Source organism: Phallusia mammillata, chromosome 8, assembly GCF_965637545.1.
Source record: "Phallusia mammillata chromosome 8, kaPhaMamm4.hap1.1, whole genome shotgun sequence".
NCBI classification, from domain to species: Eukaryota; Metazoa; Chordata; class Ascidiacea; order Phlebobranchia; family Ascidiidae; genus Phallusia; species Phallusia mammillata.
The window spans coordinates 410,374-432,245 of record NC_137259.1 but is presented as its reverse complement, the minus strand read 5'-3'; the positions used below and the strand labels follow the sequence as shown (position 1 = coordinate 432,245).

Here is a 21,872-nt window from a genome sequence, read left to right as displayed (position 1 = left end):
AATAATATATATAGCCTGTGTACACTTAAACCAAGATGGCGGTTTTTCCCTACAGTACCGAGGGTTAAAAGAAGATCAAAGCTTCTTCTCTGATGTGACAGATCTAAGCCAATCACCGTTGGAGTATTTGTTCACGTGACATATTGTAGCCAATCAGTGATGAAAATCTTGTTGAAAGGAATTCATCACCAAAATAGATAGCAGGAACACATAATTTATTTGTTTAAATATCTTTTGACGTAGGTAATGTATAATCTACTCACCGAGGAACATTCTCTCGCGTCACTGATTAACGCCAATCAGCGCTAAGTTCTTTTCCAATTACCACGTCACACACATACAGATCCGGATTTCCGAGTTTTTGTCATTTTTCGGAAATGCTTCCTGGCGAGAGGACGTGCTGGAGGCAGAGAGGTTAGAGAAAGGTAAGACTGATAATTTTTGATTTGTTTTTGTTAATCGTTTGACAGGCTGTCACGTTTGTAGTAATCCTACCATTTGAAACCCTGCAATACGGTATATATAGCCTATAACCAAAATACTTACAGCACAACCCAGTCTGCAGAACATGGCAGTTCCCGACAAGATCTCGTGCGTGCAGGACCTACTTGTCCCGCGTGTGCGCGTGCACGACCCGTAAGTTTGTGTGCAAGACCAATTTCAGCAGACGCAAAGCAAGTAAAAGAGGTCAAGACAGCCCAATCAAATGCCTTAGGTGCAAAATTTTCGCGTGCAAACCCCAAAACTTGGAGTGCACATTTTTTTTTCGAAAAAAAAATCGCGCGAGCAGCTGCCATACTCTGCAGACTGGAGCACAACATCACACTCTGCACATTTGGGCTAAGTTTGCATGTTGTGTTTCGTAAATTTACCCTTAATCCGTGTTGCAAACCTCCAAACCGGTTCAAACCGGTTTTCAAAATCGAAAATTTTGACCCGATTTTCGAAAAACCCCTAAGGCTATAGCCTTTCCGTTTTTTCGATTTTTGGGGTCAAAAAATCGAAGAAAAATCCGGTTTTCGGTGAGTTTTCGCTGGAACATTCCAGTTTCAAACCGGTCATGACCGGTTTCTGCCTCCTATCGAACCTCCAAACCGGTTCAAACCGGTTTTCAAAATCGAAAATTTTGACCCGATTTTCGAAAAAAAACCTAAGGCTATAGCCTTTCCGTTTTTTCGATTTTTGGGGTCAATATTCCAGTTTCAAACCGGTTATGACCGGTTTCTGCCTCCTACCGAACCTCCAAACCGGTTTTCAATATCGAAAATTTTGACCCGATTTTCGAAAAATCCCTAAGTCAATAGCCTTTCCGTTTTTTCGATTTTTGGTGTAAAAAAATCAAAGAAAAAAAAACGGTTTTCGGTGGGTTTTCGCGGGAATATTTCAGTTTTAATCAGGTTATGACCGGTTTCTGCCCATTACCGAACCTCCAAACCGGTTTAAACCGGTTTTCAATATCGAAAATTTTGACCCGATTTTTGAAAAAACCCTAAGGCTATAGCTTTTCCGTTTTTTCCGTTTTTGGGGATCAAAAAATCGAAGAAAAATCCGGTTTTGGGTGGGTTTTCGCGGGAATATTCCAGTTTCAAACCGGTCATGACCAGTTTCTGCCTCCTACCGAACCTCCAAACCGGTTTTAACCGGTTTTTAAAATCGAAAAATTTGACCCGATTTTCGAAAAAACCTTAAGGCAATAGTCTTTCCGTTTTTTCGATTTTGGGGGGTCAAAAAATCAAAGAAAAATCCGGTTTTCGGTGGGTTTTCGCGGGAATATTCCAGTTTCAAACCGGTTGTGACCGGTTTCTGCCTCCTACCGAACCTCCAAACTGGTTTAAGTCCTACTATACTGGAAATATTACAAAACCGAATATCGTATATGTTCGCCAAGTAATTTTACCTTGAAATCAACTGGGAAGCCATCAGAGAAGTCATCTTGTGCAAGTTCTGCTGAAAACAAATGAAAAAGGTTTCTAAAAGCGCAGTTAAAAGGACCCATGCATTTACCAACCAGCAAATGTTATTTACCTAAATCTGGTCCCGCTGTAAAGTTATCCGAAATCGACTTTTTTCTTACGCCATCGTTTATCCGAAGAGGTTCGTCACAGCAAGTCCAACATTGAGTCACGTGATTAGCACAGCAGTCACAGTCACGTGATGCCGATGTGCTCAGGGGCGTCTTCCAGTGGAGACGACCGGCGTGGCAACATTCGCGACGACCGGGGTCGAAACGTCGCTGGGAAGAGAAAATGTTTTGTTACATGAACCAATATGTGAATTACGTTTACTATTTTATTGTACAGTAGTTCTCAAACAAAATTTACCAGAGTTAGTTTTGAGTATGATATTAAAGTACAGAAAATTTTAGATGGAATTTCGTTAAACCTAATAGTAAATGGCAGCGACAACCATTTTGTGGCAAGTTTTTACTTGGCCTTATTGAATAATTTTCGGCAATTAATGCTTTAAAAAGTATCTTTTTCAGTATTGTTTTGTCACACTTAGGAAGGTTTATAAATTAACTGCAACGTTTTCTGGAACCAAAACACGTGAACTATATGACATTAAAACATATTTGTAGGTTTAAAATATTTGATTACTTACACCGTCGTAACCTGCTGGACAACAAGCTGGTTTAAACACAGATTCACGTTTGCTTCCGATCTTTTTGACTTGTCTCTTTGTTGATCTGAACAGACAGGCGTCGTTCGCTGCACAAGCTGTCGGGTAACCTGACCATTTTCCCGTTGATTGACAGCGTCTGTTCAACAAAGAATTTCGTTTTTTTTTGTTAAATAACACTGATTTAAAATGTCAAGTGTTACTAAAAACTACAAATTGATAAAATGGAAAACATGTTAAGGCAGTGGATCCCAACCTTTGTCGACAAATTCCCCCCTTAACATTTCAAAACATTCTCATTACTCCGAATAGAATACTTGGTAGATGGTAAACCACACAAAAATCTTTAAAAAGTGGTTATTTTGTCAACTTTACAGGTTGTATTCCCAGAGGTAAGTGTCTATTTACAATCTATTTATTAATTAAGATTTTTGGTTTATTCAAGAACATTAAACGCATAATTTTAACTTAGAAGAGAAACAAACCTGCAAAACGAGCCGCGTATTGAAAAACCTTCATTGCACTCGAACACACAGATCGAGCCGTAGTTTCTTCCATCAGTGCAGAAAGACAATTGTCCATTGCGCGGATGTAACAAGTTCTCACAACGTGCTCTCCTTGTGATTCCTGTTGTCACTTCGACGGCGCGTTTCTGTCTGAAATCGCTCGAAGCCTGCAGCAACCCTCGTAGGCAAACGGCCAGGACGAGCGCATTTGCAAACAGCAATGCAAATCGATAAGGCTTCAGCCGACATCTCAGCCTTCGCAACCAACTGCTTGCTGCCTAGCGCGCTGCCATGGCAACCAGAGCACGTGACCTGCCTACCGCTGCTGCTGGTAATCGGCCACAGCCCAAGGCGCACGAGAACCGAAGGGTTTTGATGCTGCTGTGTAATTTGATAGTGATTTCACCATTAAGGGTTAATAGATCTGTTGTGATATGTTCATACTCTCCATCACAAGCCAGCTTGGAACATCTCTACAATTTAACCGTATAACTGAGATTAAAGCACCCGATAACTGCAAAATTAAAGTACTCAAAATCTGTACAATTAAAGAACTCTACTGTACTACGCGTATTTAGTATTAATTACTTTTATGAAGGCGACCTGTATGGGACGTCAACACTTCGATATAAAAATACAATTGCCAGAAGAGCTCGATAAATTTGCTAAAAAGAACTCTAAAACTGCCAAATTAAAGCATTCCAAACTGTACAATTAAAGTACTCAAAAAACTATAAAATCAATGTACTCAAGAATAAAAGCAGATCAAATTTCTGAATAATGGTTGGTAAATTGTACCCTTTGTTGGCCCAAATGCAGCTGCCGAATCAAAAACCTACAACTCTTTTTTAACCTGATAACTGTATTCTAATCATACGCTTACAGCAACACGCGACACTGATACTGCACATTCAAAACTGATTCTGCGAGCCGAATATAGAGTTTGGTGATGTTACATCCTGCAAACGTTTCAAGTTGTTCCCAAGTTAATCGTCATAAACATTAAACTGACAAATATGTGGAAGTATATATTTTACGATTGTCTAATTTCACTCCAGAGACCTTGCAATTTGGGTTAATGTGTGTTGCTTGCAATACCCTTGGGAATAAAACCACGTGTAATTACGAGTCTCAAGATATCAATAATTTGTCTCTAAACAATTTGAAATCTTTGTCAAAGGGTAAACAAATTATGAACAGACGTATATGAAGTTACCGTAGTCAACAATTCATACTGACGATAAAGGTGTAAGTCATCTTTAGTATAAATTACCAAGATCAACAAAATGTGGTTTACAAATTTCCATGGCTAGCCGAATAGTTTAAAATGCATACCCTTACTTTTTTGTCTATACTGTCTTTCATCCAATCAGAATAATAAATATGTTGTTGTGTTTTTCAATAGGTGGGGTTCTACCAACACATCGTTCTAAAATGAAGTTTTTACTTTTTGTTTTACCTGAAACATCTGTTTCTAAACCTTAAATGCCCCTCATCTGTACGTTGTGGTCTTGCGGCTGTATCAGCTTATGCAAGGGTTGGAACTAGTTGCCGTTATGACGAGATGTAAAAATAAACAGCAGACGGTTTCGGGGTTATCAAATTTCGCCATCATTACAGGCAGAAGAATTTGACACAATGATGATGGTCGGGTTCAGATTGCTGTGTTTTTGATGCGGTGTAACGATCATGACCAAATTAACCCGCTAACCCCGTAATTTAGACAAAGCATTTCAATTGGTTTTTAGGGCACTTTTATTATAATGTCTTCAACTAGATATTTAGATTAACATTTATAGACATTTACGTATCATAACTTATTACAAGCTTAGGGAAAGCCTTTTGCGTATTTTAACCCTTGCAAATTTAAACGATGTGCCTGTCATGTTAGAACGCCAAATAACTAGGTCTGGTGTTCGAATTTAACTGATAAGCTTATTGTGCTTCTAATAAATTTAAATAAATTGAAACAAACCTAAATATGTAAGTGTAGAGTTTCAAGACGATCTGGACTTAAAGTTTTAATACCGTGGAATCAATCCAATAAAATTCACTTGTCAGCGTTTATGCGACTTTTTCAAACAAAACATTCTTCCGGGCGAGGGCGCTATAAATCTACCGAAGTTACAGTCGATTATGCTTGAGGCATTTAGCAACAGTACTTGGTCGAATTGTCTGAAGCGCTTGGCTTAACGCAGAAGAACAAAAACAGATCGATGTTTAAACTCGAGAGTCCTGGGTTCAAATCCTAGTGAAAAAGTTGTGGTAACTTTGTTCAAATCAGGACTCAGTTATGTGCAAATGGTAATTACAAACTATTAGTTTTGAAACGCTTTGGTTGTAATTTTGATTTAAAGTAGGTTTTATTTGTATACACCACAAAAATTCTTAAATTGAAAAATTATGTATACGTATACATTGAATCTCAGTTCTTAAACCAGTCTATAACTGGGTATTGAGAAGAAAAATCTTCAAAGTGTTGACACTATAAGCATACAAGCGCATTCTAATTACTCTGTGTGTAAAATGTTCACCCACAAACCGAGGCTCGGTAAACGATAAACAACTTTGTAAAGCATCATGTGCCTGTGGTTCTTAACTTGTGTATGAGTTGAACAAGCGAGTCTGATTGTTTGGCACGAATTTCCCGCTTGGCCCTGCGGTGTAAACGTCACCTGATGTTGGCTTCATCATCTCGTGTTTGTTTGTCGTTGTTTCGAGAAATAACAGACTCCATAGACGTTGATGGAAAAGCTATAACATCTTACAAGTACACGAGCTTAAAGGGAAGTGTCTAATTGTTCCATAGCTACGATGAATATATATTCATACTGGCATCAGCCCTGAAGCGTTCATGCTGACCAGCGATCAAGGCATTTTCAACTATGAATTGTAGCTCGCCAAGCCTTAGTTATATTGGGTTTAAACATGTGCCTGTGTGATCTGCTTAACAACACTAAACACTGATCTGCTTTCATGATTAATACATTGGAGATTCATATAAACCTAAGTGTAAAAACATACATGCCTTGTTTATCATTAAAATACCTGAATGAAAAAAAAAAAAACTTTCTAAGCATATTTCATCGTTGATTGAAGCATTTTACAACTTGGGGCACAAACGCACTTTTAAAAGGCGGTCGTATTAAGTTTACAAAATCGAATCTCTGAACTGAAAACATGTTTACAATATTTTAAAATTAATCGCTTAAATTCATCAAAACATTCAATTTTTACCCAAATTTACACTAATTGATAAAAAGACATATAATGTTATACCCTAGAAAACAAGGTTTCGAATGTTTCCATATGCAACATTACATTCCGATACGCTTGATTAGTTTGGTGACATCACGACCAATCAGCTTTCGAGTTTTGCCCGCGCCTAAGTCAACCCTTCTCTTGCGAAATCATTTGCTTAGTTGAGTTGATGGCGTGCGGAGGTGGAAGGCTGGCGGTGCTATAAGGTAAATTACATTTGTTTTTTCACGTTTATCTGTAGAACATAATTATGGCTGCCCACTTTATTCCTTTATTATGGTAATATCATATATTTTTGATTTGATTGATTCTTTACGCTTGTATTCATACAATATAAATATCTTATTGTTGTACAATATTCTGTATTAGTGTGATATCATAGATAACTTACTATGGCAATCTTGACCAATATGTAACTGTTAGTATTAAAAGCAGTAATATTATATGATACATCTTGTGTAGTGTATTGGCACCCATGTTTATGTTTGATATGACTATGTTTTAATCCAGCTACAACTAGTAAAGCTTTATAGTCAAGAACTTTGTCTAAATGTTTTGTATCTTTTACAGTTTTCACAAAATGCAAAACAAAACCGCCAGAAGTTATCAAGCATTCCTTCGCCGCCAAGTTCAGGTAAATTAAGTTTTACTTATTGCGTAAGTCTAAGTAGTAATCTGAAGTAGTAAGTTATAACCACAAGATTGGTAAACTAAATTAACTGCGCCTAAAATACTGCTGCTGTTTTACAACAGACAAGCTATAAGAACGTGTGCTTTGTGCTTTACTGTGACGTAACAAACGGCGTTTTTTTCAATCACCGCTGATTGTAGAAAGCTTGCTCGCACAATTCTTGCCTGCAGAAACGAGGCCTTAGTTTGCAACTAAACAACGCCTTTTTGCATTAACAGTTACTCTGTTTTTTTAACTCAAAATATCGTGGTATTTAAAGTAATATAATGCATATTTGTTTACAGATTTACTTCGTCTTATTCACCTCAACGATGTTGGTCACCTTTTTCTTCGTCAATCATCCAACATTCTTCAACTTGATATATGTATTTGTATGTAAACATAGGAGTCTGTCGTGGGTCAACCGGGATTGCGAAACTGTTAGGCCTAACTTAGGTTAACTGGCGCTAGGGTGAGTGACCTATTCTTTGCCGAGGTTGACTCGTGAAGGAAGTCTTCCTCGGTGGTCAAAGAATGGCCCAAGTCTACAGGAGTGCTACTATGTCAGCAAGTTGGCGCTAGGGCTAGAACTACGAGTGGCACTCGTTAACTAAGGTTAGGCTAGGTAACATAGGTGGGGTACGTTTGGGATTCGCGCGCCACGTAGGAACTTAGCTTAGAACGATTTCTAGATAGGTGTGGCGCGTTGCTAAATGGCTTTAGTCAAAATAAGGTGCGTATAGAAACACGGTCTTGGCATGGCCTCCACCGCATGCGCTGGCCGCGGTGTAGGCGGGGTCAGAGTAGGGACACAGCTACTCCCAATGAAGGTCCAGGCTCGTGGACCTGAGGGGGCCGGCATAGCATTTTGCCCGAAAAATCCCGTGAGCCACCCCGTAGGGCGCAAACTGTTGTTAATTTTTTTTCCAGCCCAGCGGTTGCGTAAAACACATGGGTCCTTGCGGGGGGGCTCTGAGGGCAAGGGGCAGTGACGCGACACTGTTAAATTATACGCTGTAAATGTCACTGTTCCTTACTAAAAAAGACCTCTGCGCCTATGCTAACTGTAAAATTAGGGATGTTGTGGATTTTTTTTTCGGGTTTTGACCAGCTTGTTTTATCCATGCCTGTGCATCCGTTTCTAAGTTTTCTTCACTAAGAAGAGACTGCGAATTGGATATCAAGCATGTGATGTTAATGGCCTTGATTTTCGCGGAAAATTCAGTATTACATAAAATGGCGCTAATTTTCGCCCCAATTCCCTTGTTTGCTGGTCAAGCTCATTTTTTATTCGTGGATTTAGGCTAACTTAACTAGCTATTAGTTTCAGTTTCGTTTTCCTGCTTGACCCGGCCACCCAGTCATAATGGGGCAGTGACTATTTGGGTGGTTGTAAAACACGACAGACTCACCTTCTACTTTTCTAGGCTAATTTGCGACGGCTGTATGCAGGGCAGTTAGTTGAGGCAAGCTTGCGTACTTTTACGTCGGCGGCGCAGGGACGATGGCGGTTCCAACGTTTTTTCAGAAACTGTTCGAGAATACCGAAGCAGACGAACGGCCTGTTCTCGTGGGCGATATACACATTAAAATTCAACATTAACACAAAGTAATAGCCACATAAACTTTATTAAATTTGGGACGAATCTATTAACAGACATGGCGCACTTAATAAAAAGTAAAACACTTAATGGGAAATATTAAAGGGCATTTGTGTTTTTGCTTTCGTTTTCTCTCTTTCATCAACAAAAATTGTGTGCAGAGTTCACTTTTTCTATCCTTTTATTTCCCGTTAGTAAGACCAGTTCTTGGGGGGTGTTGTGCCTTTTTACATCAGCCGACAGGTTCTTTATGTTAATATTGTATGTTTGTTTATTTCTCGTCGCACTAACCATGCGAACCGCCATCGTTAGATTTGAGGGACATGAATTTACATCAGTCAGTCTAAAGTTTGGATTTTTTTATGTTTTTCTGTCTATCCAAAACATTCCCATGTAAGTTTTCTTTTGTAATTCAGCTTCCTAGTAATAAAACTAATCATGTTTGTTTTCTATTTCAGAATCCTCTACAAAAAAATGTTTGATATTTATCTTGTATTTTACATTTGGAAGCAATCGCATTAAATTTGTTTGAGCCAAATTGGAGGTATTTTGAATGTTTTACATAATTACAAGTCTGTTTTTTGCAGATATTAACCTCTTTTCTCTATTTACAGATGTTTTTTTACTTTTTTTAAATCATTGTTTGTTGCAGGTTTAACCCATTTTATGTTTTACAGAACTTTCCAGTTTATACTTTGTTGTCTGTTGCAGGTTTAGGGGTTATTTTAATCGTTTTCATACTAATCCCTTTTTCAGGTTTACCATTGTTTTATGTTTCCACAGGTTTTAGGAAAATGTGTTTAAAACTACATTTATAATTTGGCCAAACTTTTTTACAGGTTAACCTGAAAGTTTACAACCATTTTTGTTATTTTCATTGAATTCTTTTTAATTTTGTTCTTATTTTGCAGGAAATAGGAATTTAGGAATGTGCAAGGAATTTTAAGGGGCTTTAACTTTAAATTTTGTATTCACAGGCTTTCAAATATATATTTATGTTTTTACAGGTTATAGGACTTTCAGGTTTAGGAAAAACCAAAATTTTGGATAAACAAATATTAATGCAAATTTATCCGTTTCAGATTTATCATGTTTTTCACAGGTTTAGGTTGTTTTTTGCAAATTTGTGTTAAATTTCGTAGGCAAAGGTAAAGTAGCCTATAAAGTAACCTCCCTTCTTTAAACCAATTTGTCCCTATAGAAAAGTAACAATGTTTTTAACATTATTTAAATGGAAACTAGAAGCAGTAAAACAAACATATTAGTCAAAACTAGTGGCAAACTGGACACGATTTACGGCGGTTTGTTATTTTTGCGTTTTGTGAAAACCTTGTTTTAGTTTCCTCAGAATGTTCAACCGATGACGTCACATGTTTTCTACGCCATTGAAACGTCATCAGCGATCACCCCTGGCAACCGAGGTTGGATGATACGCTCCAATGACATTGGGTATTTTTGGCTTTTCTATATATGTACATTTGTTATTATCCATAAAATCCCTAAATAAGCAATACCTAAACATCAGACTTTGTATTTGATGGTTGGTTTTATTAATTTAAATCGTGGGATAGTCGGCGGTAGCAAAATAAAGTTTATGTTGACAAGAACAGCAATAATAAAGCCTAATACACTGCTTTAGATTTTTTATTTGCTAATTGTCTTCTGCGGTTGCTCTTATTTTAATCTGTTTTTTATTTGCAGATCCAGTGATCGCCACTTCCCGGCCTCTCAGGCACTTTATTCGTGAAGCGACGTCGGGCGTTCTAAATACGGCAGGTAAATTTCCAAATAAAATAAAACAAACTAACAAACCCTGTTCTACGCCATGAAACCACTCGTGTAAAGATTTAAGTGTTTGTGTTCTTGCTTTTAATCTTTTTGTATTTTGCAGATCACCAATGATGGTCACTTCAGACTCGGACGCCGACATCCATGGAGCGCATCCCGCACTGTGACATAATACTGCAGGTAATCATACAAACATAGTCATCTTTACTGGTTGGGGCTTTGATAGTTTATGACGTGATTGAATAACGTCCCACATTTTGTTTCAGATGTTGCAACATGTCAACTTCCCGCCCAAGCAGCAGATACGTGAAGTAAACACTCGAGCTGGAAACGACCATTGCAAGGTGACACAAATGTTTTGTTGGTTTGGTGTGGGTATTGATATATTAAGGTTTTCATTAAGCTTTAAAATGGTTTACTACCTTGTAACGTATAGTAAATTTTATGCATTTTGTCCTTAATTGTAATCGTGTTTTCCATCTTACACCTTTACAGACGTTATATTGTGGTTTCCATAAAACTTTGAATGGTTCCACTACTGTTTAACGTATAGTTAGTTTTAATGGTAAAAATAACGGCCCAAATGAACGTAAAAAGCGACAAGCATTATATTTCAAACGTTTCGGCAAATGATCATGCCATCATCAGTGATATGAAGGCCACATCAGTTACACCCGTTTATATACGTTTATGATATATAGTTGGATTTATTTTTTGCTCTTTTGTATCGTATTGATAATAGTGGTTTGGCCTTATTTCAAAGTATTAGCTTGTTTAATATATTTCCCTGTTGTTTAGACGCTGCTAAGTCGCCTCCATTCACCCTAACTACATCGATCAGCCACGTTTACATCAGTTACGAGGTTAGTCGGTTTGCATTAAACCAGTTAGTATTGAGTTTTCGTTTCCGTGGCATATTTCGATGTACGTTTTCCTAAGCAATACACTGTGGCCTTATGTCAGTGCAATTTATTCCAACTTTTAACTGTAGATTTATAGTTAAGAAAGATAGCATTTTTATCATATAATGTAATAATTTTAAGCTTCGTCATATCTGTTGCTGAGCAATACTTCAGTTTATAGTGTACATTATTCTTCAAATATCAAATTTATTTTTAGTAATTTGGTATACTGTGCACCTTAAAATGCTCCAGGGTGTTTAATTTTGCGTTTACTGCATTGGATATTTGGTCGCAAACTGATTACTTAATGATTTTTTTCTACAAATATTCTGTACGTTATTACCATGTTTTATTTGTTTAGATCAGGGGTTTCCAACCTGTGGTACGCGTACCACTTGTGGTACGAGAAGGTTTTTCAGGTGGTACGCGAGTAGCTTCCGTTTTTTTTCTCACAAAAACCTGGATTCACAACTTTTATATTTTGTTTATCTGGTTTTGTTTACAAACAGAATTTTAATAAACAAAAACAAAAATCTCAATAATTTTAGTTGTAGTGCTTTAGTGTTATTTTTGTAGGCCAATATTATTTTTCTGAATAAAATATGATTCGTTCAAATTAGTAGTTCTACAAGAAGTGGCACGCGTGGCAGTACAGAGCGTCCAAGTGGTACGAGATCGCAAAAAGGTTGGGAACCCCTGGTTTAGATCCTGCGACAAAAGAACTGTTGGTCTAAAGAAGAAAGTTCAATAAACAAAGAAAAATTAAAGATCATTTCCCACGACTGAATCCTGTCACGCAAGCACGTCGAACAGGAAAAGAAAAAAGGTTACAAATCATGCTGTGAACTATAACAGCAGTTTCCCCCGAGCTTGCTGCTTTTCTGGACAATGTTGCCACCGTTTAAATGTCCGGGTAATGGTCGAGCAGCAACGGACAGTCTTGTCATCTATGAGGTCCCCAGGTCGCTCTTTGCACTTGGTGGACGGTACATTGGGCAACTTGATATTATATGGACTGCACACTGTTGCTCCGCGCCACACATCACGCTTAAAATCACATTACTTTCTCCCGAGCTAGCGATGGGTCAGGACATGAGGGGCACTGTTGAGAAAGCGGTGACAAATGTAATACGAAGGACATACTCATGGGCTTGAACTTGGCCAAAAGGCCCGGCGCGCCTGACCCATATACAGACTTTAAAAAAAACTGATTGGGATTCGTCCCCGGGAGTGTCCTGGGTTCGAACCCCGTAAAAAAAACGAACTACGCTTGCGTCACAAATATGCATATAAAACCTCATGCCAACAATTTACTTCCAAACTGTGATTTATGTTTCTTTCTTCCCAGCAACTATCGGACATTAGTTATGCACTGTTGTTGTATTGTCCCAAACAGGTGACCCATCCAAACACTTTGTGACACTTCCGTACATACCGAAATTGACGGATATTCTACGGCGTATGTTGCGTGACTTCGGCGTAGCGGTTGGCGTTCAACCTGCCAATACTCTCCGCAAGCTACTAAGTCACCCGAAAGATCCAATCGACACCCTTGAACAACGTGGTGTTGTATATTCTATTCCCTGCGCCGAGTGTCCGTTAATATATATCGGGGAGACTGGAAGGTCACTCAACACCCGCCGAAAAGAATATCAACGGGATGTTGCCAACAGCGACGCAAAGAAGTCGGCCCTGTCCAATCACGCGGTATCACAAGGCCACCGTATTGATTTCAATGCGGCATCTGTTGTGGCCCGGGAGCCTGACTACAGGAAAAGACTATTTCTTGAGTCATGGAATATTCACCAACGGGTCAACACAATGAACATCAAAACAGACGTGATGCTGCCAGCGTGCTACAGGCACCTGCTTAAAGATTAGAGGGTCAATCATTTGTTATCGCGCGGTGTTTTCGTTGCGTTGTTACGTGCTTGCGTTCTATTCTTTTTTTCCTTTGTTTATCGTGCACTGTACTAGTCGCATTCAGTGTTATTTACCCTGATGAAGACGACCTGTATAGCACGTCGAAACGTTGGAATAAAATCACATTTGCCAGAAGAGCTCTTTAAACTTAACCGTAAACCATGTAATGTCTCTACAGTTATTTCTGAACTGCTTAAATTTTTGCATTTTCATCGTTTTAATACAAGTCAAAATGGAAACTGACAGAAAAATAATGGGTGAAACCTTCAATACATTTATCTGGAGAATAATCATGTAAGTTATAACGTTGTAACAACATAAGATTAGCAACTAGGGGACCATCCTCATTTTCAGTTTCATAAAATGGCTGTAAAGGATATATTAAGAATACAAGAAAAACAAAAAAACGGTCAAAGTAGGTTAGAAAAAATTTATAAAATACAGGTCATTACAAAAAAGTGAACAAGTCTCAAAGTCAGAAAAGCCTAAAAAACTTCCTGTCACATCCAAACCGGTTCAAACAGTTATTAAAATCGAAAATTTTGACCCGATTTTTGAAAAAAAACCAAGGCTATAGCCTTTCCGTTTTTTTCGATTTTTTGGGGTCAAAAAATCGAAGAAAAATCCGGTTTTCAGTGGGTTTTCACTGGAATATTCCAGTTTCAAACCGGTTCTGACCGGTTTCTGCCTCCTACCGAACCTCCAAACCGGTTTAAACCGGTTTTTGAAATCGAAAATTTTGACCCGATTTTTGAAAAAACCCTTAGGCTATAGCCTTTCCGTTTTTTCGATTTTTGGGGGTCGAAAAATCGAAGAAAAATCCGGTTTTCGGTGGGTTTTCGCGGGAGCATTCCAGTTTCAAACCGGTTCTGACCGGTTTCTGCCTCCTACCGAACCTCCAAACCGGTTCAAACCGGTTTTTGAAATCGAAAATTTTGACCCGATTTTTGAAAAAACCCTAAGGCTATAGCCTTTCCGTTTTTTCGATTTTTGGGGGTCGAAAAATCGAAGAAAAATCCGGTTTTCGGTGGGTTTTCGCGGGAACATTCCAGTTTCAAACCGGTTCTGACCGGTTTCTGCCTCCTACCGAACCTCCAAACCGGTTCAAACCGGTTTTTGAAATCGAAAATTTTGACCCGATTTTTGAAAAAACCCTAAGGCTATAGCCTTTCCGTTTTTTCGATTTTTGGGGGTCAAAAAATCGAAGAAAAATCCGGTTTTCGGTGGGTTTTCGCGGGAATATTCCTGTTTCAAACCGGTTCTGACCGGTTTCTGCCTCCTACCGAACCTCCAAACCGGTTCAAACCGGTTTTTGAAATCGAAAATTTTGACCCGATTTTTGAAAAAACCCTAAGGCTATAGCCTTTCCGTTTTTTCGATTTTTGGGGGTCAAAAAATCGAAGAAAAATCCGGTTTTCGGTGGGTTTTCGCGGGAATATTCCAGTTTCAAACCGGTTCTGACCGGTTTCTGCCTCCTACCGAACCTCCAAACCGGTTTAAACCGGTTTTTGAAATCGAAAATTTTGACCCGATTTTTGAAAAAACCCTAAGGCTATAGCCTTTCCGTTTTTTCGATTTTTGGGGGTCACAAAATCGAAGAAAAATCCGGTTTTCGGTGGGTTTTCGCGGGAATATTCCAGTTTCAAACCGGTTCTGACCGGTTTCTGCCTCCTACCGAACCTCCAAACCGGTTTGAACCGGTTTTTAAAATCGAAAATTTTGACCCGATTTTTGAAAAAACCCTAAGGCTGTATAGCCTTTCCGTTTTTTTCGATTTTTGGGGGTCAAAAAATTGTTTGCTTAACTGTCTTCGTGCTGTCGTCTTGACCCTGCTGAAGAAAAGTACAAAACCACTTATGCTACTTAAGCAGATAAATGCATCGACTGAAACGTTTGGGAAAGCGACGGATGCAGTCAACTGCATTCAAACCTTGGCATTCACCGTACAAGAAGACATAGTGAATCTTTTAGCAAAACCAAACCTTTCACTTGATGTTTTGTCAGCCGTGACTGAAGCGCTTCACATATTGTCCGGAAGTTACTGTTCACGTGAAGGTGCCGAATTAGCTGGTTATGAACAAACGAACGACCACAACGAAAAAGATTCGCAGGTACTCCGACAGTTCCAGAAAATCCAAGTCAGACTCGTTCGTGAGCTGGAGAAAAAATTCAGTGGAAAACATATTGTTTCCATTGCACAGAGGAGGATTCTTCCCAAGCCAGCAAGAAAGACAAGAATCAAGAACAAGCAAAAGCGACCAAGAAGTCGAACTTTGACAGCCGTGCACGACAATATCTTGGAAGATCTTGTTTTTCCTGCCGAGATTGTTGGCAAGCGAACAAGGGGAAAGCTCGACTGCTCGCGCATCATTAAGATTCATCTTGACAAAGCTCAACAAAACAATGTTGGACACAAGACGGACACCTACTCCGCTGTCTACAAAAAGTTGACGGTAAAAACATTGTCTTCGAGTTTCCCGGCGGAATTTAAATGATAAATAACCCAATCAAAAATGTCATGCTTTTGAGTTTATCATTTAACAGACTAAGGTTCGGTTTGGTTGATTGGTATCTTATTAATGGTGATGCACCTAATCGGCTAAATTCGGTTCAGACCAATAGCAAATATTCAGTTTTGCCTGAAAAATTTTGGCGTTCGAATCCCGATCAGGGTTTTCGATCTGAACGTTGGTGAGGCGCCCTTGTCGATCTGGTAGTTTTTTATTTATCTTCAATTTGTTTTATTACCTTTATGCCTTTTGTTTTTACGTTAAGTTTTTCCCCCTCGCACTTTGTGTTCACGTTTGCGCACCACACTCTGCTTCCATTCCATTCCCTACCGTTGCCTCCATTACAGTTACAAATTCTGGTGTTTATTATTAACCAAGAGATGCTGTTAGGGCGAAACTAATCAATCAGTTGGCTTCAATCACGTTGCTTTTTGGGGACCGCGGTCCGCGATGGTCACGCGCTAATCTATCCCGTGATTTAAATCACTTCATACAAACAGATACAAACAGACAACTTTTAAAGGCATTTTTTTCTTACTGGTAAACGCTTTGCTTTTTACGTTTGCGCGAAATTCCAATCTAAAAGTTAAAAAAAAAAACTAGCCAACATTTCAGTTAATCACTTGAATTCATTCGACCAAACTGTCATAATTTTCCTGAGATTCTGATAAACATCGGTGGTTTAGTGTCACAACTGTTTGTACATTCCACTTTGCTTAATACTTTGGAAGCTTATCATTTTGTTGTCGGTTTGTATGCAGGTTGTAGGCAACTAATCAATCGTGAACAGAAAGTGAAATTACGACATAAACGTGACAGAGATTAAACTTGTAGTCTGTTATCTTAAACCCAATCCCGAATAGTCGGGCTCGACGTAAAATGATAAACTCGCGTTTTTTATTGAACATATTTTGCGATAACTGCGCCAAACTTTGCCGAGGTGTGCTTTACCGCATTGAATGATTGTTTCAAAATATGGTTATTCTGCAAACTAAACAACGCCTACCCCCACTTAATGTAAACATCGGCCCCCAATCCCGGGGTTCCATAAAAAATAAGCGGGACTTCCCGGGTTACCAACAAAAAACGCCAGTTCCCAGCAGTTACATATATGTCCATAGTTACATATAGTTACATATATTACTATAGTAACAATTTTTTTTAAAAACAAAAACATGTATTTGAACTCAAAATTTACACAAAATAACAAAAAGGATCAAAGTACCACGTAACTGAAAAACATTTGCAAAATAAAATTAAAGAGAAAATTATAACAAATATGTACATGCCGCACAAGAGGTGGTTTGTGCGGTTTAGCCGCTTGGCTTGTCAATCATGTGTGTCGCTTGTCGTTTAATTGTCAGAGGGCGGCTTCAGCCACAACTGCCACGTCAACTCGTCGATTGTCATGTGGCTGTTGACGTCGTCGAACGTCACGTAAACGCTTCCGAACTCGATCGTAGAGCATTTTAGGGGCGTTGGAGTAGATGAGAGGGTTGAGAGAGCTGTTGATGGGAAGCAGGATTATTGCTGACACTGCGTAAATCACTGGAGGTACAGTTGTTCCACCGAAGTTCAGGAAAGCCATGATTGAGATTGGCACCCAGCAGAAGAAATCAGTAATGACCAGCCGGATGATTTTCTTTTGCATTTCTGCAACAAACACCAGAAGTTAGGAGCAATATTTAAGTTGCGCTTTTGAGATTTACCTTGATTCTGCTTTTCAGCTCTCGCATTTTGGGCCCTCTCATTCACTTGCCTGCCACTGGCAGCCGACCTCATGTAAATCCAAACGTACGCCACAGCAACAAACATAAAAGCCACAAAGTTTAGAGTGATGATGCCAAGTGAAAATGGCCAAGCCTTGTCGGTCGGTGTCACGTAAAGTTTACTGATGCAAACACTGTTGGTGCTGTAGTACCTGAGAATAACATTCAGTTACAGCAACAACTATTATAATCATATCTGCTTGCAGCTACATACCCTAAATATCCTGTAATGTCAAACAGTTCAGTGTAGTTATAATCTTCAAGAATATCCACAAAATCCGCCCAAGAATAAACATTTTGTACCCCCAGAAGTGCGCCATCGAGTGTCTGAGAATCGTTGATGGTAAAATTGTGTCGAAACTTTACAAACCGTTTCATAAAAGTGTCCATGCCTGCAAGAAAACGCACGATAGATAAAAAAAAACGGTTAAATATACACATGTGTTACAATTGCTCACTTGAAAAGTCAACGACATGACTCTTAAAGAACGGGTTTTCTTCCATCCACGCTTTGGTTTCAAACAAATGTTGGAATTGAGACGTGAGAGGAATAAAAGCCAGTGTGAATGAAATTGTCCAAGATAAGATGATGGCAAGGATAATAATCTTCAGTGTGGGGAAATATGGCGCATTAAACGACTGCAAAACATAAGTTGCTTGCTGCAAACACCAAAGAACACATCCACTAAAAAATGTTTACGTTTTTTACAGCGTAAAGTCGAAATGCTGTCAGTAGGACCATTGTAATTACTGATGTTTCGCTGGAAAGCAAAACCAAAATGCCCATTGAATTGCATGACCGGCTTGACCTCCAAACAAGGTCGTTGGCACAATAGTTTCCAGAATATTGAACACCAGCAACGCCGAGCATGAGCAGATAAACTCCCATGAGCAGGTCAGAAATCGACAGATTCAAAACAAGAAGATGGTTGGTTCGAAATGAGGCTGATTGTGATTCTGTCGTCACCAACAGTTTGAACTCAGTAACCATGACGACCTGAAAAAGGGAAAAACAGATATTTGCAAAAACCACCTAGTTTGTCGTAACTTGGAACCAAGTGCTTTGTTTCAGCCAAGCATTACAAAATACCAGGTTTCCGAAGATTGCGAGGAACGCCATTATCCACACAACAATTCGTAACACCGGGTTAGCGATCAGTTCGTATCGCGATGAGAAAACGTTTTCATTTGCTCTGCTTGACTTTGTTGGGCATTCGTCGCTCCAGTCAGAACAGTCGCCAAATCCATTGAATTTCTGTTAGTGGCATATTTTGTTAAAACCGCCATAAAAAAATAATTATTTAGAATAATTAAAAACCTTTTCCTTCTTCACAAACAAAGGTTGTTTGTTTTCGCAATAAAACCTCCCGTCACTCGTGCAGTTAGTTTCGTCGCTTTCATCATCACAGTTTATAATCAAATCACAGATCTCTGATTTACTTATGGAAATCTTAACACATTAATCTATAAGATGAACACATAAGCCTATCTTACTATGATAAACAGAGTAAGGGTTGTTATTACAATCCACAGATGCGAACATACCCTAGCTCCACTTAAGGCGGAACAATCAACCCTTCCTTGTTTTGTGCAAGTTTCCGAATATTCGTCACTTCCGTCTTTGCAATTAATAAAACCATTGCAAATTTTTGAACGAAACTTTTCAGAGATTTCAGTCACAGTTTCGTCACTTCCGTCTTTGCAATCAGCAACGCCATCGCAAACTTTGGATTGAGGAATGTTGAGACGATCGTTTGTTGTTGGGCAATGTTTACGATGGGCGCAGAGACGAGGATCCTCATCGTGGTTGAAGATTCGTTGTTTAACATTGCTAATTTGATACGGGCAATCTCGTTTCCCGTCACACAGCAGCTCGGTGCTGAAAGCAGTCCACTAAACGACAAACACAAATATTATATTGATTGTTGGTAATTCAACCATACAGTTTGTGGACACATGCAAAACAAGATATCGCGTTAGTTAAACAAAATACCACACATGTCAGGTCTGTTTTGTTTTATGGAAAGTAATAACTTACCGACTGTTGTTGGTTGTTCACACGTACAGTTTGCGGACACATGAAAAACAAGATATCGCTTTAATTAAATAAAATATCAAACATTTCAGGTCTGTTTTGTTTTATGGATAGTAACAACTTACCGAATACTGTTGTTGGTTATTCACACGTACAGTTTGTGAACACATGCAAAACAAGATATCGCGTTAGTTAAACAAAATATTTCACATGTCAGGTCTGTTTCGTTCTATGGATAGTAATAACTTACGTACTATTGTTGGTTGTTCACACGTACAGTTTGTGGATACATGCAAAACAAGATATCGCGTTAGTTAAACAAAATATTTCACATGTCAGGTCTGTTTCGTTCTATGGATAGTAATAACTTACGTACTATTGTTGGTTGTTCACACGTACAGTTTGTGGATACATGCAAAACAAGATATCGCGTTAGTTAAACAAAATATTACACATGTCAGGTCTGTTTCGTTCTATGGATAGTAATAACTTACCAGCTATTGTCGGTTGTTCACACGTACAGTATGTGGACACATGCAAAACAAGATATCGCGTTAGTTAAACAAAATATTACACATGTCAGGTCTGTTTCGTTCTATGGATAGTAATAACTTACCCGCTATTGTTGGTTATTCACACGTACAGTTTGTGAACACATGCAAAACAAGATATCGCGTTAGTTAAACAAAATATTTCATATGTCAGGTCTGTTTTGTTGTATGGATAGTAATAACTTACCCGCTATTGTTGGTTGTTCAAATGTACAGTTTGCGGACACATGCAAAACAAGATATCGCGTTAATTAAACAAAATATCACACATGCCAGGTCTGTTTCGTTCTATGGATAGTAACAACTTACCGAATACTGTTGTTGGTTGTTCACACGTACAGTTTGTGGACACATGCAAAACAAGATATCGCGTTAGTTAAACAAAATATCACACATGTCAGGTCTGTTTTGTTGTATGAATAGTAATAACTTACGTACTATTGTTGGTTGTTCACACGTACAGTTTGTGGACACATGCAAAACAAGATATCGCGTTAGTTAAACAAAATATCACACAAGTCAGGTCTGTTTAGTTCTATGGATAGTATTAACTTACCAGCTATTGTTGGTTGTTCACACGTACAGTTTGTGGACACATGCAAAGATATCGCGTTAGTTAAACAAAATATCACACATGTCAGCATAGGCGTCGATTCCCGGGATGGCAGGGGTGGCGTGCCTTCCCACTAATTATTTCTGGGGTGGCAGCCATTATAAAATAGCTATGCTGCCACCCCAGAAATTGCTTGGCCGTATTTATATTCGTGCATTACAGATATGAGTTTCTTTCATTTACCCGCGCTCTTTCTAATGGTCGGTATATTTCGAGCATGTGCAAAGCAAGCTCCGCGAATCCTCTTTTGTTATTAAACAACGCATGGGGAAAGCCTGTTTTGCGCTACTCGCTTCAGTGATTTCAAGTTTGCTCCACCAGAATAAGTCTAAATGTTACATAAATATTACGTCACATATGCTCTGTGGCGCCCCCAGTGTTCTTTCTGTACGTGGCGATACTCGACGTGGCAGGGAATGCACGTGTGAGTCGTGGTTGGTGGTGATGACGGGCAGAGGTGTTTTACCCGTCGACTTTTATATGTCCGATTTTATACTGTAAATAAACTTTGCAACAACTGTTTAACTGCAGGTCTATACCGAACTAAAAAGGCGCGTTACAAAATTGGCGAGCACGCCAGGACCTGTATCAGTTGTTGCAGGGAGTGGAATTTTTACACCTTTTTTAGACATTTTAATCCGTCAGGATGAACTTTTATTATCCCCCACCGCGTTTTGATAAAGGTGGCAACTTTTTACACTTTCTGGCAAGCTTTGAAAGTTTCTGCCAAAGCGTGGATGCAAACGACGCGGCAAAGCGCCACGCACTTTTGGCAAGCTTGCCAGAAGAGGTAATCTTTGATATGAAGCAAGCCAACGGCAGTGACCTGTACAGTGCTGATTATACGGACTTGAAGGCGCTTGCAACTAAAGTGACCGGCGGCACTGCTTTCAGAAACAAGGCGAAGCAAGACTTGCTGGTAAGAACGCAGACGTTCGATGAATCCGACAGAAGATTTGTTATGGAACTTTTTAGGCTGGGTCAAGCAGCATGTCCGGATAATGACGATTTGAGAGAAGAACTTTGTTACTTGGCACTAACCCGAGGTTTAAAAAATCGTCTTTTAGCTGACAAAATTATGAAAGAAAACCTCTGTAAAGAGAAACTATCTTTTTCAGCAGCCT

At 39.0% G+C, this 21,872-nt stretch overlaps 2 protein-coding genes, 2 long non-coding RNA genes and 1 pseudogene across 5 annotated transcripts; 3 read left to right on the top strand and 2 right to left on the bottom strand.

The window, feature by feature from the left end:
* Positions 1–336: 336 nt before the first annotated feature.
* Positions 337–4,382, bottom strand: LOC145204559 (uncharacterized). The gene is made up of 7 exons (XM_080077151.1): positions 4,365–4,382; positions 3,446–3,598; positions 3,105–3,403; positions 2,602–2,758; positions 2,026–2,233; positions 1,898–1,944; positions 337–400 (listed from the first exon to the last, which is right to left on the bottom strand). The coding sequence occupies exons 1-7, from the start codon at positions 4,380–4,382 to the stop codon at positions 365–367; spliced, it is 918 nt and encodes a 305-aa protein (XP_079933277.1). The 3' UTR covers positions 337–364.
* A 2,155-nt stretch (positions 4,383–6,537) lies between these two features.
* On the top strand, positions 6,538–9,208 carry LOC145204898 (uncharacterized). Its single transcript, XR_013853549.1, has 3 exons — positions 6,538–6,592; positions 6,957–7,020; positions 7,362–9,208. It is a non-coding gene; the product is annotated as an uncharacterized LOC145204898 (long non-coding RNA).
* Positions 9,209–9,687: 479 nt separating this feature from the next.
* LOC145204274 (uncharacterized) lies at positions 9,688–11,302 on the top strand. The gene is made up of 5 exons (XR_013853464.1): positions 9,688–10,106; positions 10,359–10,433; positions 10,549–10,625; positions 10,712–10,789; positions 11,244–11,302. It is a non-coding gene; the product is annotated as an uncharacterized LOC145204274 (long non-coding RNA).
* Positions 11,303–14,852: 3,550 nt separating this feature from the next.
* LOC145204272 (small ribosomal subunit protein eS7 pseudogene) lies at positions 14,853–16,607 on the top strand (annotated as a pseudogene). Its single transcript, XR_013853463.1, has one exon. The product of XR_013853463.1 is annotated as a small ribosomal subunit protein eS7 pseudogene (transcript).
* Positions 16,608–16,824: 217 nt separating this feature from the next.
* Positions 16,825–18,708, bottom strand: LOC145204271 (G-protein coupled receptor GRL101-like). Its single transcript, XM_080076758.1, has 6 exons — positions 18,640–18,708; positions 18,250–18,546; positions 18,008–18,188; positions 17,764–17,941; positions 17,490–17,701; positions 16,825–17,433 (listed from the first exon to the last, which is right to left on the bottom strand). Exons 1-6 carry the CDS (start codon positions 18,667–18,669, stop codon positions 17,141–17,143), a joined length of 1,191 nt encoding a protein of 396 aa, XP_079932884.1. The 5' UTR covers positions 18,670–18,708; the 3' UTR covers positions 16,825–17,140.
* Positions 18,709–21,872: the final 3,164 nt, after the last annotated feature.

Excerpts from the sequence above, each read along its gene's own strand:
- LOC145204559 (XM_080077151.1), bottom strand. Across the intron at positions 1,945-2,025 it reads TACAGCGGGACCAGATTTAG|AACTTGCACAAGATGACTTC; the intron begins GTAAATAACATT and ends TGTTTTCAGCAG. Across the intron at positions 401-1,897 it reads GCTTCCCAGTTGATTTCAAG|CACGTCCTCTCGCCAGGAAG; the intron begins GTAAAATTACTT and ends CTCTGCCTCCAG.
- LOC145204271 (XM_080076758.1), bottom strand. The coding sequence starts at position 18,669 with ATGGCGTTCCTCGCAATCTTCGGAAACCTG. Across the intron at positions 18,189-18,249 it reads GACTTTACGCTGTAAAAAAC|TCGTTTAATGCGCCATATTT; the intron begins GTAAACATTTTT and ends TATGTTTTGCAG. Across the intron at positions 17,942-18,007 it reads TCATGTCGTTGACTTTTCAA|GCATGGACACTTTTATGAAA; the intron begins GTGAGCAATTGT and ends GTTTTCTTGCAG.